The sequence below is a fragment of the Lagenorhynchus albirostris genome, chromosome 2 (assembly GCF_949774975.1).
Source record: "Lagenorhynchus albirostris chromosome 2, mLagAlb1.1, whole genome shotgun sequence".
Taxonomy (NCBI): domain Eukaryota; kingdom Metazoa; phylum Chordata; class Mammalia; order Artiodactyla; family Delphinidae; genus Lagenorhynchus; species Lagenorhynchus albirostris.
This window is the reverse complement of record NC_083096.1, coordinates 129,433,496-129,448,834: the sequence shown is the minus strand read 5'-3', so window position 1 is coordinate 129,448,834 and position 15,339 is coordinate 129,433,496. Positions and strand designations below refer to the sequence as shown.

At 42.7% G+C, this 15,339-nt stretch overlaps 1 protein-coding gene across 2 annotated transcripts in view; it reads left to right on the top strand.

Moving 5' to 3' along the window:
• PDE4B (phosphodiesterase 4B) overlaps nt 1–15,339 on the top strand; it is a 486,031-nt gene that overhangs the window by 360,856 nt on the left and 109,836 nt on the right. For both annotated transcript variants that reach the window (XM_060139825.1, XM_060139827.1), the window contains 2 exons: nt 5,426–5,462; nt 5,595–5,665. In XM_060139825.1, the coding sequence (XP_059995808.1) occupies nt 5,426–5,462; nt 5,595–5,665 (108 nt within the window). The remainder of the gene's footprint in view (nt 1–5,425; nt 5,463–5,594; nt 5,666–15,339) is intronic.

Here is a 15,339-nt window from a genome sequence, read left to right as displayed (position 1 = left end):
GAAGTACAGAGAGGTTAAGTAACCTGCCCAGTAAATGGGGAATCACGGCTTAAATCCAGGGAGTCTAGATGATTAAACCATATGGTTATCCAGTACATAAACAGACTCTAAATCATGATGAAAAATAAAAAGAATGATACGAATCTCTGCTCTGCCTGCCTTTCCAGCTGCTATGAAGATTACATACATCCTTTCTTTTAACAAAAATTTACTTACCTTTAGGCACTTTGCAAACAAATGAGATACTTTCTTTGTCTTCAGGGGAGCTAAAAGATTAGTAAGTCAATAGGCAGTTGTAATACCTTCAGAAAAGGGCAATGTCTATGGAAAGGGATGCACTGGACTTTGAGAGATCTGGCCAGGCAAGGCGAGCAGCCTGCTTCGAGGGGTTACAGCTAAGCTAAAGGAGTTAGCCAGGCAGAAAGGTGTGCAGGAGGAAGGGCTATGCGCTCACTAACTCTCTTGCTGTCAAGAACATCTGGGGGGACCACAGCTCAATATGGCTCAGGCAGAGAACATGAGAGGATGAGGAAGTGGTGAGAGACGAAGCCAGAGAAGTAAGCAGTTCCCTCATCACAAAGGGCCTATGTGAGGAGTTGGCATTTATGCTGCAGACAAGCAGTGGGGGGCTATGAAAGGCTTTGAAACAGGAAAATACATAATCAGATGAATGTTTTTGAAAGATAACTCTGATTACAGTCTAAAGAACAGTTTGGGGGCTTCCCTGGTGGCGCAGTGGTTGAGAGTCCGCCTGCCGATGCAGGGGACACGGGTTCGTGCCCCGGTCCGGGAAGATCCCACATGCCGCGGAGCGGCTGGGCCCGTGGGCCATGGCTGCCGGGCCTGCGCGTCTGGAGCCTGTGCTCCGCAACGGGAGAGGCCACAGCAGTGAGAGGCCCGCGTACCGGAAAAAAAACCAAAAAAAAAACCAAAAAAAAACAGTTTGGAGGGTGGACAAGCCTAAAGATGTTTCCAAGAGCCAAATGGGAAGCTGCTTCGGTAATCTGCATCTTAAAGGATAGGGATCTACATTAGAACAGATCCAGTGGGCGATTAATAAATATTTGCAAGTTAGGATCAGCAGATGTTGGTGGTTGACTGTGGGATGAGGGAAAAGAAGGTTTCAGGCTTGACCAACAAGATAGGTGCTTGCACCATTCCCCAGGGTCAAGAACATACTCTTACCACATGAAATAAGGGACATGAAAATGCTTTGTAAACTGTAAAGTACAATATAAATATTAGTTCTCTTGATTGTAATGGGGGCAGAAATGACTACCCTAAAGAAGTTCTCACCAGCTAGGAAGATAGACATGAAACCTACTATAATGAAATAATGATACCTACTACTAATACGAATAACTATAACTAATGAAAGTGCCTTTATGTGCCTAGCACTGTTGTAAGAGTTGTACATATATAATAACTTATTTAATTCTCACAACACCCTATTTTACAGGTGAAGAAAGTGAGCCATAGAGAGGTTGCCTAATGTCTCATAGTTAGTAATAGTGCAACTGAGAAACAAACCAACACTGGCTCCAAAAGCTGTGCTCTTAACTACAATAGCATATGTCTCTCTCTAAGGCAGACGAAAATTAGTATTACAAGAAAAGTACGTGTAGTCATGAAACAGAGGAAGTTAATATTAATAAAACCCAGAGCGTAGCAGTAGGAAGCAGCATTTTTGCTTCCTAGAAAAGCATTCATTGTTGAGAGCAGACCTACACTCAATTCTAAGACCCACAGAGTTCTGATCTTCAATTATCCTATAAAATTGTAATGTGCTAGTTTTGTCAGTAGATGGTGCTCGTTCCACGGTTCTGAATATCTGGCCTCGTTCCTGAGAGGTATTGTCTGCTCTAGTGGTTTGGACAACTAAGAAGTACATCAGTTTTCATAACCAATCAAGTGTTTTGTTACATTCATGCATTTTATTATTAATGTACCAAATTATGATTTTAAAAATTTAGAAGGGTTTTATAAATAATCTGGCTATACTCAAATAGAAGTTTTTTTCTTTTGTTTCTTCAACTTGCTGTGAGTTATCTATGAATTATCTGATCATTTCTCTAGCAACTACTGTCTGATATACAGCATTAGCTTTTACAGCTCCAATTCTTTAAGGGACCCAGTGCTGGGGATCTGAAAATTCGTCCCTTGCCTCTGAGTGTTCTGCTCTCCTAAACTTCAAAATTTCATGATAATAGTCATTTTGACACCGAGCCCTCTCTTAATGTGTTTTTTTCTTTTAACCTGTGTTTAATCATTAGTTTGTACTAATGATTAGTAGCTTTTTAGTTTTAGTAGCTCCGCACTCATGCAACAATACATCAGCTTTAGGTACTACATATGTATGAGATTTGCTTGTATTATCTAACTTTTGTTGGACGTGTAGACTCCAGAAATCCAGGAGCCATAGATGACCTACTTAAGTCTAACACTGTCATTTTATACCTAGCTCACCCTGATGTCTTCTGAACAATGTGAACTTCACAGCAGAAATCTGAACAAATAGAAAGATATTTCATCCATCTCCAAAAAATAGCTTGGGAAGGGGCAGTTCTTGTAATAGCTCGCCACCCTGCATTTATCACAACTACTCCTCTCTTAACAAGAGCCCTGAGGTTCTCCCTTTGACTCTCTCTCTCTATACACCCCACCCCAGGAAGCCACTCCCTGCCATTGCTTTAAGGGGCCCCACTGTTGTAGGTACCTCCTAAATCTCTAGCTCTAACCCCCATATTTCAGTCTTCCCACGTGCTGTTTCCACCAGGATATCAACGAATACCTTAAAACTCAACATGTGAGAAGGTGACACGTCTCCTCCAACTCCTCACTTTTTAACTTCGACTCACGACTTCACTATTTTCCCAGATACCCATTTTTAAAACTGAAAATAGTATTTCTTTATGACCCCTTATCCAATTCAATGCCAAGTCCTTGGCAAGACGTTCAGGGTCTATTCCATTTGTCTTTTCCTGTTTCTTCCTCTGCCTCACCGATGTCTTCTCATCCAAATGACGGCGATATCCCCCTAACGCATCTTCCTGGCTCTGTCCTCTCTTCCATCCATCTCTTGAATCCATAGCATTTTATTGGGTTGGCCCAAAAGTTTGTTCAGATTTTTCCATAATATGTTATGGAAAAACCTGGGACTTCCCTGGTGGCTCAGTTGTTAAGAATCCACCTGCCAATGCAGGGGACACGGGTTCCATCCCCGGTCTGGGAAGATCCCATGTGCCACGGAGCAACTAAGCCCGTGTGCCACAACTGCTGAGCCTGCACTCTAGAGCCTTCGAGCCACAACTACTGAGGCCGCGAGCCACAACTACTGAAGCCTGTGTGCCTAGAGCCCGTGCTTCACAACAAGAGAAGCCACACAATGAGAAGCCCACACACTGCAACAAAGAGTAGCCCCCGCTCTCTGCAACTAGAGAAAGCCCATGCAGCAGCAAAGACTCAACGCAGCCAAAAAAAAAAAAAAAAAAAAAAGCAGACAAACTTTTTGGTCAACCCAATACTTTCTAAAGCACTTTTCTGTTTGCCTTTCTCACTAGAAGCCTTCACTGGCTCATTTCTTTTACTGAGTTGAGCACCAGCTCCACAACCATTGTCCACAATGTCCATAACGTGGGTGTAGGGGGACCTTTGAGTCTTATCCCCTACAAATGTCTGTCACTGCTCAACTCTAAACAGCCACCAAGCATCTCCATGTTGAGGACTTTCCCATTTCAATGCCTCGGTTCTTGCATTTTTCTCATTAGTAGCACCTACCATCCGTGCCTTTTAAAGCCTGCCCTTCAAGGTTCATCTCGAATACCACTCATTCAATCAAGCCTTTTCTACTATGTCTAATCTGTAATTATCACATCTCCTTTGCACCCCATTAAGTATCAATTGTTTGTATTTCTCATTCTGTATTTATAATATCTACTGCAGTGTTTTGGACATTTTTCTGTCTCCTCTGTTTTAATTTGTGGGGATCATGAATTCTGTATAATTCAATCAACTATGCAGGGTCATCATAAAACAGGAAACATAATGTTTAAAAGCATAGATTTTTGGAATCAGTCTTAGTTCTTTCATTTATTAGCTGTGTGCTAGTTAAGCAGTTGCTTACCTGCTCTGAGCGTTGATATTATCTATAAAATGGGAATAAGAGTCGTTGCTCCAGTTCTTGTTACAAGAATTAAATGAGATTTCATGCAGGGGCTGACAGATGGTAATCACTCAAAGAATGCTTACTCTTGTCAGTGTTCTTTTTATAGTCACTTAGTCACTGTACACATCCGATGCACAGGAAGTTTAATGAAATTGAAGGAGGACTTCAAGCTAAAGACCAAGGTAGAAAGGAAAATATTGTATTAAATAATACCCCAAAGTAAAAGCCCATGCCAGAGAAGAGGCCCCCAAGGATGTAGGTGTTATCCAACAGGCCTCTAGGCCTCACCTAATGCCTGGTACCGGGCAGGTGTTTAATAACCATTGGTTGCAGTCCCGTCGTTAGCGAATAAGGTGCCATATACGTGTGGTGATCGTGAAGACAGAGAAGATGATCAGACAGTGAAGGAAACTCACTGTCCACCACCTTCTGTGCGACTGTTAGGATTTACACTGCGATAGCGAATTGGCCTGATTGTGCGTCTGCAGCTCAGGCCAGCCTGTCTTCTAACGGTTTTAACGGAGACCTTGCTGAATGCGGATTTAAGAAGAGGTAGCAACACATGTGTCAGAGAGAGAGTGCACTTCTGAAAACACACTTTTGACTATTCCTAAGTACAGATTTATGTAACACTAGGTTCAGCTGAATCAGATCTTTGGGACAAAGTGAGAGACAATGATATAATAGTAGGTTCAGTCCCTACACTACACTCCCTTAAAAGCTTTTCCTTCGGTACTTTAAGAAAAAAGTTGTCTTAAAAACAAAAAGTAATGGGATTCCCAGACAGAAATCTGTGTTTAAATGGCATGAAGGCTGTGGTTCAAATCAACAAAAGCGAGGAAATCCAAAGTTAACCTTTATCCAGACTGTTACGCCATTTTTTCCAACTCTGTGTGTGCCTGTGAGCAGCCCGCCTTTTGAAGTTCCTGGCTCTGGCCACCAAAATCCACAAATTGCTCTGAATTACAGTACTCTGGGTCTGCTATTTAATGGGAAAATACCCTGAAGATATATGCTTACTTGCAAGTGTTTTTATGTATAGCCACTGTACATCCAGGAGCCATGAACCTGGTGGGTTTTTTTCTTTCAAGTTCCTGAAATCCCCGTCTGCACCTAAATCAGTCCTGCCTTATATCCAGGTGGAAGAATTTGTATAACATTTGTATTGCTAACACTGATGAAGTTTCATATTACAGCTTCTATGACACAGTTATAATTCAAATGCATTTACAAAATGTTCCTTTTCTCTCTTTTCACCAGACATGGCGATGACTTGATTGTAACGCCTTTTGCCCAGGTATGTATCATGCTGGCCTGCCTCCTTCTCGCTCTGTCTCTGGGTGTAGTTTCTAAGTGTAGCCTCTAAACCTGCCCATTCCTCTCCTTTTGTTCCTAACCATTCCTAACAGTGGAAACATTTTACTTATAGGTCCTTGCCAGCTTGCGAAGTGTGAGAAACAACTTCACCGTACTGACCAACCTCCATGGAACACCCAACAAGTAAGCATGCACTTTTTGTGGAGTTATAAATCCTTTCCATAAAGGCGAAACCCTGAACAGCACTAAAAAAACCCACAACCCAACACTAATGCGTGGCATTTGCCCTCCTAGCTAGGTTAGGATACATGATAAAATTTAAAGTAGGGTGGATCACCATAGTATTTTAGAACTGGTAAGATGTTAGAAATTAGTCCAGATCTTATTATCTTTGTGCCTTTAACACTTAGTAGACAGGAGTTCAACAGATGAAAAGATGAGATGGGTTTTTTTTTTGTACCTTTGTATTTACTACTTGAAAGTGTGAAGACTCATCAGTAAAGACTGTAAATTCTATTAAAATTCTTTTGGAATAAACTAGTAACGAGTTCAGAGAATTCAAACTTAAAATGACACGTACCAAAAGTGCAGGTCCAGGTTGCCTATTTTTTGATAATATATAAACAGGTTCATGTAATTTGATGATAAGAGTGGGATTATCTTCTCTTCTGCCCTCAACGAGCTACATAAGCTCGGCCATTTCAACTAACAGGGCTGAACATTGGTGTCCTCATCTGTTAAATGAGAGGTTTGAACTTAATAATACTGCAGTAATTTTCTCCTCCGAAATCATTTCAATCTGTGGGTCTAAGTGCTATGCAGTTCACTATCCAGCAATTTAAAACTCATCACAGGGATCAGAAGGTCATAGAATCAATGATCCTGGGATGGTAGGGCAAGAGGAGAACTTTGAGAAATGACTCAGCCTCTTTGTTTTACAGAAGGAGAAATCAGGCCCTCAGAAATCCAGCAAGTTGCTAACGACCACACCATAGGCTAAAGATGCGCCAGGGCCAAATCCTAAATCTCCTGATTTTTCTCAGCTAGGGTTCACTGTAGGACACCCTGTCTCTCCAGTCTTTGTGAAATTATTCATTGACCCTCTACTTTGCTTTTATCCAAATTTTTATTGCGTGGAGTTGTTAAAAGCGAGAGTGAACCCTGCTTTGAATGCTAACTTTTCCGTTCACTGTTCTATCCCTTTTCCCGGAGCTTCCTGTGAGAGAGTCCAGCATAGCCCCGTGGAGTTTTCCCATCGTTGGTCTCTCCTCCTCTAAACTGTTCTCCAAACTGCCACCAGAGTCCTCTTTCTCGCTTGCTGTTTGGCCATGTCACTCCCCAGCTTGAGGCACTTCAGTGGTTCACTCTGATCATTACGATAAAGTTTAAATGCGTGTGCTTGGCCCCAAGGCACCGCGTGATCCAGCTCGAGGTACTTTGATTGATAGTTGATTGGGTTTATATCAGATGCAGTATACAGGAAAGCTAGAGGCTTGCCCGGCCTCATTTGCAGTGGTGCTCCCTGTTTATTGTTAAATAATTCACTCAACAAGTATTTATTTAGTGTACCATTCATCCACACGTATATGTGTGTACTTAACAAATATGTATTGGGCACCACCTTGTACCAGGCACTGGTGATGTAATAGTGACCAAAACAGACAATTCTCTGCCGTTTCAGGGTTTACATTCTGATGGGAAGTGCCAGGGACTACAGAGGTGTACAATCAGACCAGGTCTCTGGCCACATTAAATCCCATTCTAACAGTTGTGGCCTGGTTGTTCCCTGCATGTTCTACTCCATCCTAATTATGGACTTACTGTTCTCGTTTCCTAGTGTCTCTCTCCACCTGCCAGTGATTGCCTCACTGAATCCTGCTTGTCTTTTATAACACTCATTTGTGTTACCTTCACCAGGATGCTTCCCCTGACCCCGCCAAGCCTGGTTGAGCGCCCCCCAGTGGCCCCAGAGCGCTCTGCAAATCATGTATGGATCTCTGCCACGACCACTAGACTGTGTGTCCCCATAAGGACACTTGAAATTTACATTTACTTTTCCTTGACTTTCTAAGAATTAGCAGAATGCCTGACACATAGTGTGTGCTCCATAAGTATTCATCAAGCATATAAATCTCTGAATTACTCATTGTTAGAGAAAGGCCACCAAATGTTTCGAAAATTATTTTTTCGGAAGTGATCCTTTCCATTTTTCCATCTTTTTTTCTTTACAGGATATGGCCTCTGGGGCCTTATTTATTGGCTTCATAACTCAATTCTACCAACGGAAAATTATGTGACTTGGGCAAGTTATTTCACCTCTCCAGAGCTCAGTTTCCCAATCTATAAGATAGGGTTGTTCTGAGGATGAAATGAGTTACTATTTGTAAAGCATTTATAACAGCCTCTAGCACATAGTAGTAGGTGCTCAATAAATGTGAGTTATTATGAGTGATAGTTACACTTCTCTTGCTGAATCCAGAAACAGTGTAATACTTTGGAGTTTTCACATCCATTATCACAGTTATCATCACCGTAAATGATGTTTATGATCCACATGTTGCCACCACACTATGAACAAGGAAACAAAGCTCAGGGAGATTAAATGACTAGTGCAAAACAGCTCACTTCTGATGGGATGAGCAGAGCCAGTGTTGAAACATAGTATCCTGGTTCTTTTGCAGTGTTCTTTTGTAGGAAAACTCGGGTTTTTTCCTTCCTCTGTAGGGAAAAACCCAGTTCCTCCCTCCCGGGTTTGTCTTCCCAGGGAGTCTTCTTTACTAGTCACACAAAACACTTCACTTCTGACACATCTGGTCACCAAATACATGGAGGTTTTCCCCTCACAACAGCAAGAAAATGTCCGACACCAGCTGCGTGTCCCACAGTTTAACTCAATCCTGATGCTGTCTGACATAGCATCAGATCCCACAGGTTAAGGGCTCAGTCCCACGAGATTGCCCACCACCTCCCTCCCTACTCCAGACACCAGTTGTAAGCTCAAGTTATCATCTTTGCTTGTGACCCACCAGCTATAAGATTCCAACGACACCCCCCTTAATTAATTTCATTAATTTGTTCGAGCAGCCCACAGAACCCAAGGAAACATGTACTCATGTTTACCAGTTCATTAAAGGATATGATAAAGGATACAGGTGAACAGCCAGATGAAGAGGGCAGAGTCTGAGAGGGTCCTGAGTGCAGGAGTTTCTTCCCCTTGGAGTTGGGGTGCATCACCCTCCTGGTGTGGATGTGTTTACCCACCTAGAAGCTCTCTGAACCCTGTATTATTAGGATTTGCTGGGGGCTTCTTCACAGAGGCATGAGCAATTATTAACTCCATTCCTAGCCCCTCTCCTAGGATGACGGGTAGGACTGAAAATTCTAAGCTTCTAATCATGGCTTGTTGCTTCTGGGGACCAGCCCCCATCCAGGAGAAATCCAGGACCCCACCCAGAGTCACCTCATTAGAACAAAAGATGCTACTAGTGCACTTATTACTTAGGAAACTACAGGGAATTTTAGGAGTTCTGTGTCAGGAAGCAAGGGTAGAGAACAATATATGTCTGTTCTACTATCTCACATCTTTCCATTTACTATACCTATTCAGTCTTCTGGGTTATGGGACGAAATCTCTGAAGGCTTTGGAACAGAGTCATTTAGGAAGAACTCATGGACTAGCTGAAGGTCAGAGAGCCTGAGGCAGAGACATGAGCTAGGAGAGCGTTTCAGGAATTAAAATATGAAGAGTAAAACCCTGGACCAAGATGATGGAGGTAGGAATCGAGGAGGAAGAGATGAATAAGGATACATTCCCAAGGCTCCTTTAACATAGCAGGGCTCAAGGCCACTACACTGCACAGCTCCAGGGAGAAGGGGCGCCAGTGGCGATGTGTCAGGGCGTTTTCAGTTACTGGTTTGTTGGCATGGGCTCGGAGGTCCTTCCTCTGTTAAAGCATTGGGGAATTAAGCCTAACCCTGCTTATTATTGGCTATCAGCTGAAGCTACCTTCCCGAGATCAGATTTTTCCATAGCCTTGGGGGTTTTGAACCACATAAACCTCCATCGTTGCCGTATACAGAGTGCCCTAAGACCATAGCTGCCATATAGAGAGCTCACCCAGAGCCAATTCTCACACTCTGGCTGAGGACCACTCTCCAAATCATGGCTGTTTGTGTCACCTCTGGTCCAAACCACACTCAGCAAACATAATAGACCAGCAGTAGAATAGTTGCATCTAACGATCATTCCCAAATCCATACCCATATTTGTAGAGTTGATCCTCCTACTGAGTTCAAGTACTTCCTTAAAACCAACACGTCCACCACTAGAGCTTCACCAAAGGGAGTTGAGCTTGCCTTGGTCTAGTTCGGGCTGAGAAGTGAACGATGGAGCCAGGGGCAGGTTGGAAAACTGAGGGTCCATTTAATGCACTTTATTCTATTCTTAGATAGTCAATACCCTCAAACAAATAAAAACAACTGAAGACAAGAATATCTGTCAGGAATGGATCCACCATGCTAAGAGCATTCCCCCTCCCACCCCAACCCAGATATTCACTTATCTCAACAACTGAAACTATGAGGTTCATGGAACTCAGACGTTGTTTTCTGGGATATTTGACTTGGGTTCCAAAGTTCTACTCCTTGCCTTGAATGTAACATTTAAGCAATAATTATGTCCTTGGGATGGTTTTCATGAGACATTTGGATAATGTGTTGTTTTTATATGAAAAGGAACTCCCACATAGAACTATAATTCTCATAAGGCAAGATTTCCTTTATCTTTTGGCTCTTTGCTCAGCAAAAGCAGTTCATTGTCTGTCTGAGCTTTACCACCCAAAGGGTGAAAATCTCAGAGTTCCTATTGAGGTGATTTCCTTGCACTTCCTTGAAATGTTCTATTGAGGGATGCTTGATTGGGCTTGTATTTCTTGGCTTCAGATTAAAACCTATATATCCTTTGTCCCAGGAATTTTGAAACTGTAGCTTTCATTTAGAGTTGTTAATTCAGATAAGCATTCCCTAAAGCATTTACTGACTTTAAACAGATTGATGGAGAAATCACATGTAAATAAGAGTACCTACATTCATCAGACTGATAACCAGGGAATTGAGCTGGGAGCAAAGAGCTGTCCCCATCATCCAACTCTGTCGCTAACATCACACACATCACCGGTGGCTACCGGGAGATCACGTAACATCACTGTATTCACATTCTTCCGAGGTATAATTAAATGAACGTGTATGAAATCTTTGAGAAAGAATTAATAACCACTCGATTGTTTTTTTCAGTCTTTCATTGCCTTGTATTCTTTGGCATGGGATTTAAATTAGCTGAGAATAATAAAAATCTTGAGCATTCAGAGCTGGACAGAACCTAGCCAAATTTCCTCAGAGTAAGGGAGGAAATATATGTAAAACCTCTCACACAGGAGCTGGCACTCTGTAAATTAGCAGAAAATGTTAGTTGCTGCCTGTTCTCCCCAGGTGAGGAAGAAACTGAGAAGTTCAGTGAGTTGCCCAGGGCTATATGGTTAGAAGGTGCCAGGACCAGGATTAGAATTCCTGTCTTCTTATTCATAGTCCAGCTCTTTTTCCACTGTGTTATTCAGGGCTGGAAAGTATTAACTGCTGTGGCCATATTATCCTCCCTATTAATATCACCATCTTTACAACCCAGGCGTAGAACTTATGATTCTTCTGTAAGTTAGGGACCTTAGGACTCGTAATGGGCAACCAGTGCCATTTTCTTCCGGCACTCATCACAGTTTTCTAATTGGTACTCTCATGCCCCACAAGCAATAATGCAGCCTCCGGATGTCATTCATTCATTTCAAATGTATCAAGCTTCTTCTTTGCACCAGCTCTTGAGAAAAAGTGATGAACCTTTATAAACGTACTCCTTGCCTTTCCAAAACTTACACACACAGATGCTCACCCGAATTAACAACTCTAAATAAAAGTTATATTTTCAAAATAACTCCTGGGACAGAGGAGTTTATGTAAATTGTGTAATTTTTTAGAAGCCATTGGGAGGATCAGGTGCTGTGTGTCGCTGTGCCGTTAAGAAAGCAGAGATTTCCAATATTGAGGGTCTCTTGGTTCTATACCTCTTTTCACAGAAGTCTTCTTTGGAACTCAGGAAGATAGTTAAAATAAAAGTATTTTTAAAATATATTATCAGTCTAATCAATAGCTATTGACTACCTATATCGTACCAAATACTTTGCCAATTACAAGGTTACAAAGATGAATGAGATTCAATCTTTGTTTAAATTTCTCACAGCCTAGTTGAGACAGACAAGAGAATGGGAATTTTAATGCAGTAAGAGCAGTGCTAGGGTGGGGCATAGGAAAGTATAGGTAGCCCAGTGAGTAGTCACAGGAGGGAAGGATCCTCTGAGGTGATGCCGAGTGCAGTCCTAGAACATGTGAAGGAGTTTGCCGCTTAAAGAGGAGAAAAGTGGTCAGATGAGCAAAATATGTGCAAGGGGTCCAGCAACACAAACATATTCTGAGTCTGAGGAACAGTGAGGACTATGTAAAACCAAGACTATAGAGGAAAAGGAAACCAGATAAAACATTCATATGGTATTTGGCTTCTCAAATCATTTTCACATCAATGGTTCATTCAGTCGACAGTTTACCAATATGTACGGAGTTCCTATTTTACGCGAGGCAAGTTGGGAGGTCCTGCAGAGGGCACACGAAAGGGGTCAGAACTGGAGCCCACCATCAATGGGTCATTGATGAGGGGAGGGGATAGTCCATGGCCATATGAGTTGTAACATGAGGGAATAACCCTGAAGGTACAGATGAAGCACGCTGCGCGATTAGAGGAGGAATCATTTTTTAGCTTCCTTTTCGGGAAGGAAGAAATTTTCCTCTTTCTTTCTAGGTTCTTCTGGCTGGTCTAAGAATTAAGTGGACATGAGACAGATTAGTAGGGGAAAGACAAACAGAAGTTTAATAGCATGTATACATGGGAGAGGCCCAGGAAAACTAAGTAACTGGACAAAGTGGCTGAAACCCTCACCTTATACACCATTTTCAGCTAAAGACCAAAGAGGATATTGTGGGGTAGGGGTTTGGGACTTGAAAAGGAAGGAAGGCAATTGACGTGGAAGTGGAAAAGCAAATGTTTGGTAAATAAATGTTTGCTGGACCATGTGGAGACAGACAATGGCACACAGAATGGAATTTTAGCAAACAGACTTCTCTGGGTTCCTCCCTGTCTACCATACCTAGTTCATACTATACTTATCTGTGGTCAGAGCTCCCTTTCTCTATTTACATTCTTTTAGGCTGTTAAAGGTCAAAGTTTCTTCCTCGGTCTTTCGGGCCTTTTCAGCTTGAAATAATCCGTATGCCAAGAGCATTTTGGGTAGCAAGTTCTCCTCCCTACAACAACATTCTTTGGAGAAGATGGCATTTGACCTTTGAAGGTATGATTCTGATAATGGGTTTTTTTTTCCCCACACATCCAAGCAATTCTCTGACACCACCTGGGTGTCCTATAATTCAATTCAGTTCTGACATTAATAACTTGGAGATAGCGTCAGATCCCGCCGGCTAAGTGCTCAATCCTACAAGACTGCCCCTCCCCCGCACACCCCTCTCCCACTACACACACTGGGGACACCAGTGGGAAGCCCAGGCTCTTGCCGGGGCTTCTGACCCACTGGCTAGAGGTTGGAGCTTCCCACAAGCCCTTCCTTGGGTTCAATGAACTTGCTAGAGGGGCTCACAGAACCCAGAGAAACATTTTACTTGCTAGATCACTGGTTCACTATAAAAGGATATGACTCAGGAACAACCAGATGGAAGAGATGCAGAGAACAAAGAGGGTGCCGGGGGAGGGAGCGCAGAGCTTTCCCGCTCTCCAAGTGCATCCCTCTCTCTGAATCTCCACGTGTTCACCAACCCAGTCTTTTTGAGTTTTTACGAAGGCTTTGTTACAAAGGCATGATTGATGAAATCATTGGCCATTGGTGACGGAACGCCATCTCCAGGCTCTCTCCCCTCCCCGGAGGTTCAGGGTGGGCCTAAGGCTCAAACTCTCTAATCACAAGGTTGCGACCCCTGGCAACCCCCTCCTTAGGTCGTAGTTGCTGGTCCAAAAGTCACCTCATTAACATAGCAAAAGACACCTTGACTGCTTTCCTCACTTAGGAAGCTCCATGGATTTTAGGAGCTCTGTGCCAAAAATGGAGCCAAAGGCCAAATATATATGGATATTTCTTACCATAACTGGCAATGTTATAGAATGGAGGTGATACTGAAATGTGCAGATTTGTGAGAGGAAAGCTTCCTTCACAGAAGCACGGCCTGAGCAGCGTCAGGAAAGGAAGAGCACATGTTCAAGAAAAAGGAAGTGATCAAGTGTGGCCTTGGCAAAGTATGACTTAGTTCTTTCTCTCATTCCTTCATTCATTCTTCCATGCAATAAGTATTTACTGAGTGGTTGACATATACAAGCATATGTTGAGGCCAGAGAGCAGACTTTGAATGCCAGGCTAAGGCGTTTGTAATTTAATCTCTTAATTATTTCTGAAAAACAGCCCTCAGCATTAGTGCAGGTGTTATCAGCAGATGGGATAGTACAAAGAAAATGCACTTTGGATGCAGAAAGACTGAGCTTTGAATCCTGACCTTGCTCTTATGAGCCATGTGTGCTTCAGCATATTTCTTAACTTCTCTGAGCTTCAGTTTCCTTATCCTTAAAGTGAGATGATGATACTCTCAATGGAAGCTAAGAGGTACCCAGCACAGTGCCTAGCAGCACAGTGCCTAGCAGCACAGTGCCTAGCAGAGAAAAGCACGCATTGGATGGCAATTTCCCTTTGCTTGTCACCGCGGGAGAGCAGAATGTGTGATCCCAAAATATGCCACTTTGGCACGTGGATTATTTCGAGCTGAAGGCAATCAAGACCCAGCAGATTCAAGATAAACTTTTACCTCTCCTTCAACTACCTCAAATAATTGTAGTTGGGGGCCTGGCTGAAAGAGCGACAGAGCTAATATCAGAGATAACTTTTATCTGAATGACCCAGCTGTATGGCAGAGCAAACGTCTAATTACAAATCATCTGCGCTTCTCATTGTCTGGTGAACGACCCTCCGGAACTTTGAAGCCCTAGGCTCCTGTTCCATTCCTTAGCTCAGGATGACAGATAAGTCCCAACTTACCTGTTGCGACTTGCCCTTGGGTCTTATATTCTTATGGGGCTCCCTTAAGTATGTAGTTAAATTTGTTTGTCACCTGTTCATCTGTCTTATGTCAATTTAATTAATAGGCCAGCCAAAAGAACTTAGAAGGGTAGAGAAAATTTCCTCCCCTACATCATACATAAAAATTTCATGCCACAGAGAGTTTAAAAGTACCTTGCCTAGAATCACCCAGCTAGTAAATGAGTGATAAACATGAACCTGTCCATCAGACCCTGCAACAATAAGATATGTTTACCTTGAAGCTATATTACACCTAAGGGACCAAAAATGGATTTGGAATACTTTAAATCTAGGAAAGTAATTTTGTGGCCACACCAGTAGGGAAACCCTTCCTTTTCAACCCCTTTGCAGGCCATTTAGAACTTGGCTTCCTTCCCAACCTTGCCTGTGCATCAGAATTCACAGAGCAATAGTAAAGTTACAGATTCTCATGCCTTGTCCCAGATACCCTGAAATAGACCCTCCAGGGATGGAGAAGGGAATCATATCCTCAATAGCTCCCCAAGTGATCAAATGGCGTCCATGTTTGAGACCCATTGGCCTGGAGTGTCACTCTCTTGCTCACTGCTAATATCCTGCTTGCTCTTTAGTGGGGCAGACAGCCCTCTATACCAATGGCTCTGCAAT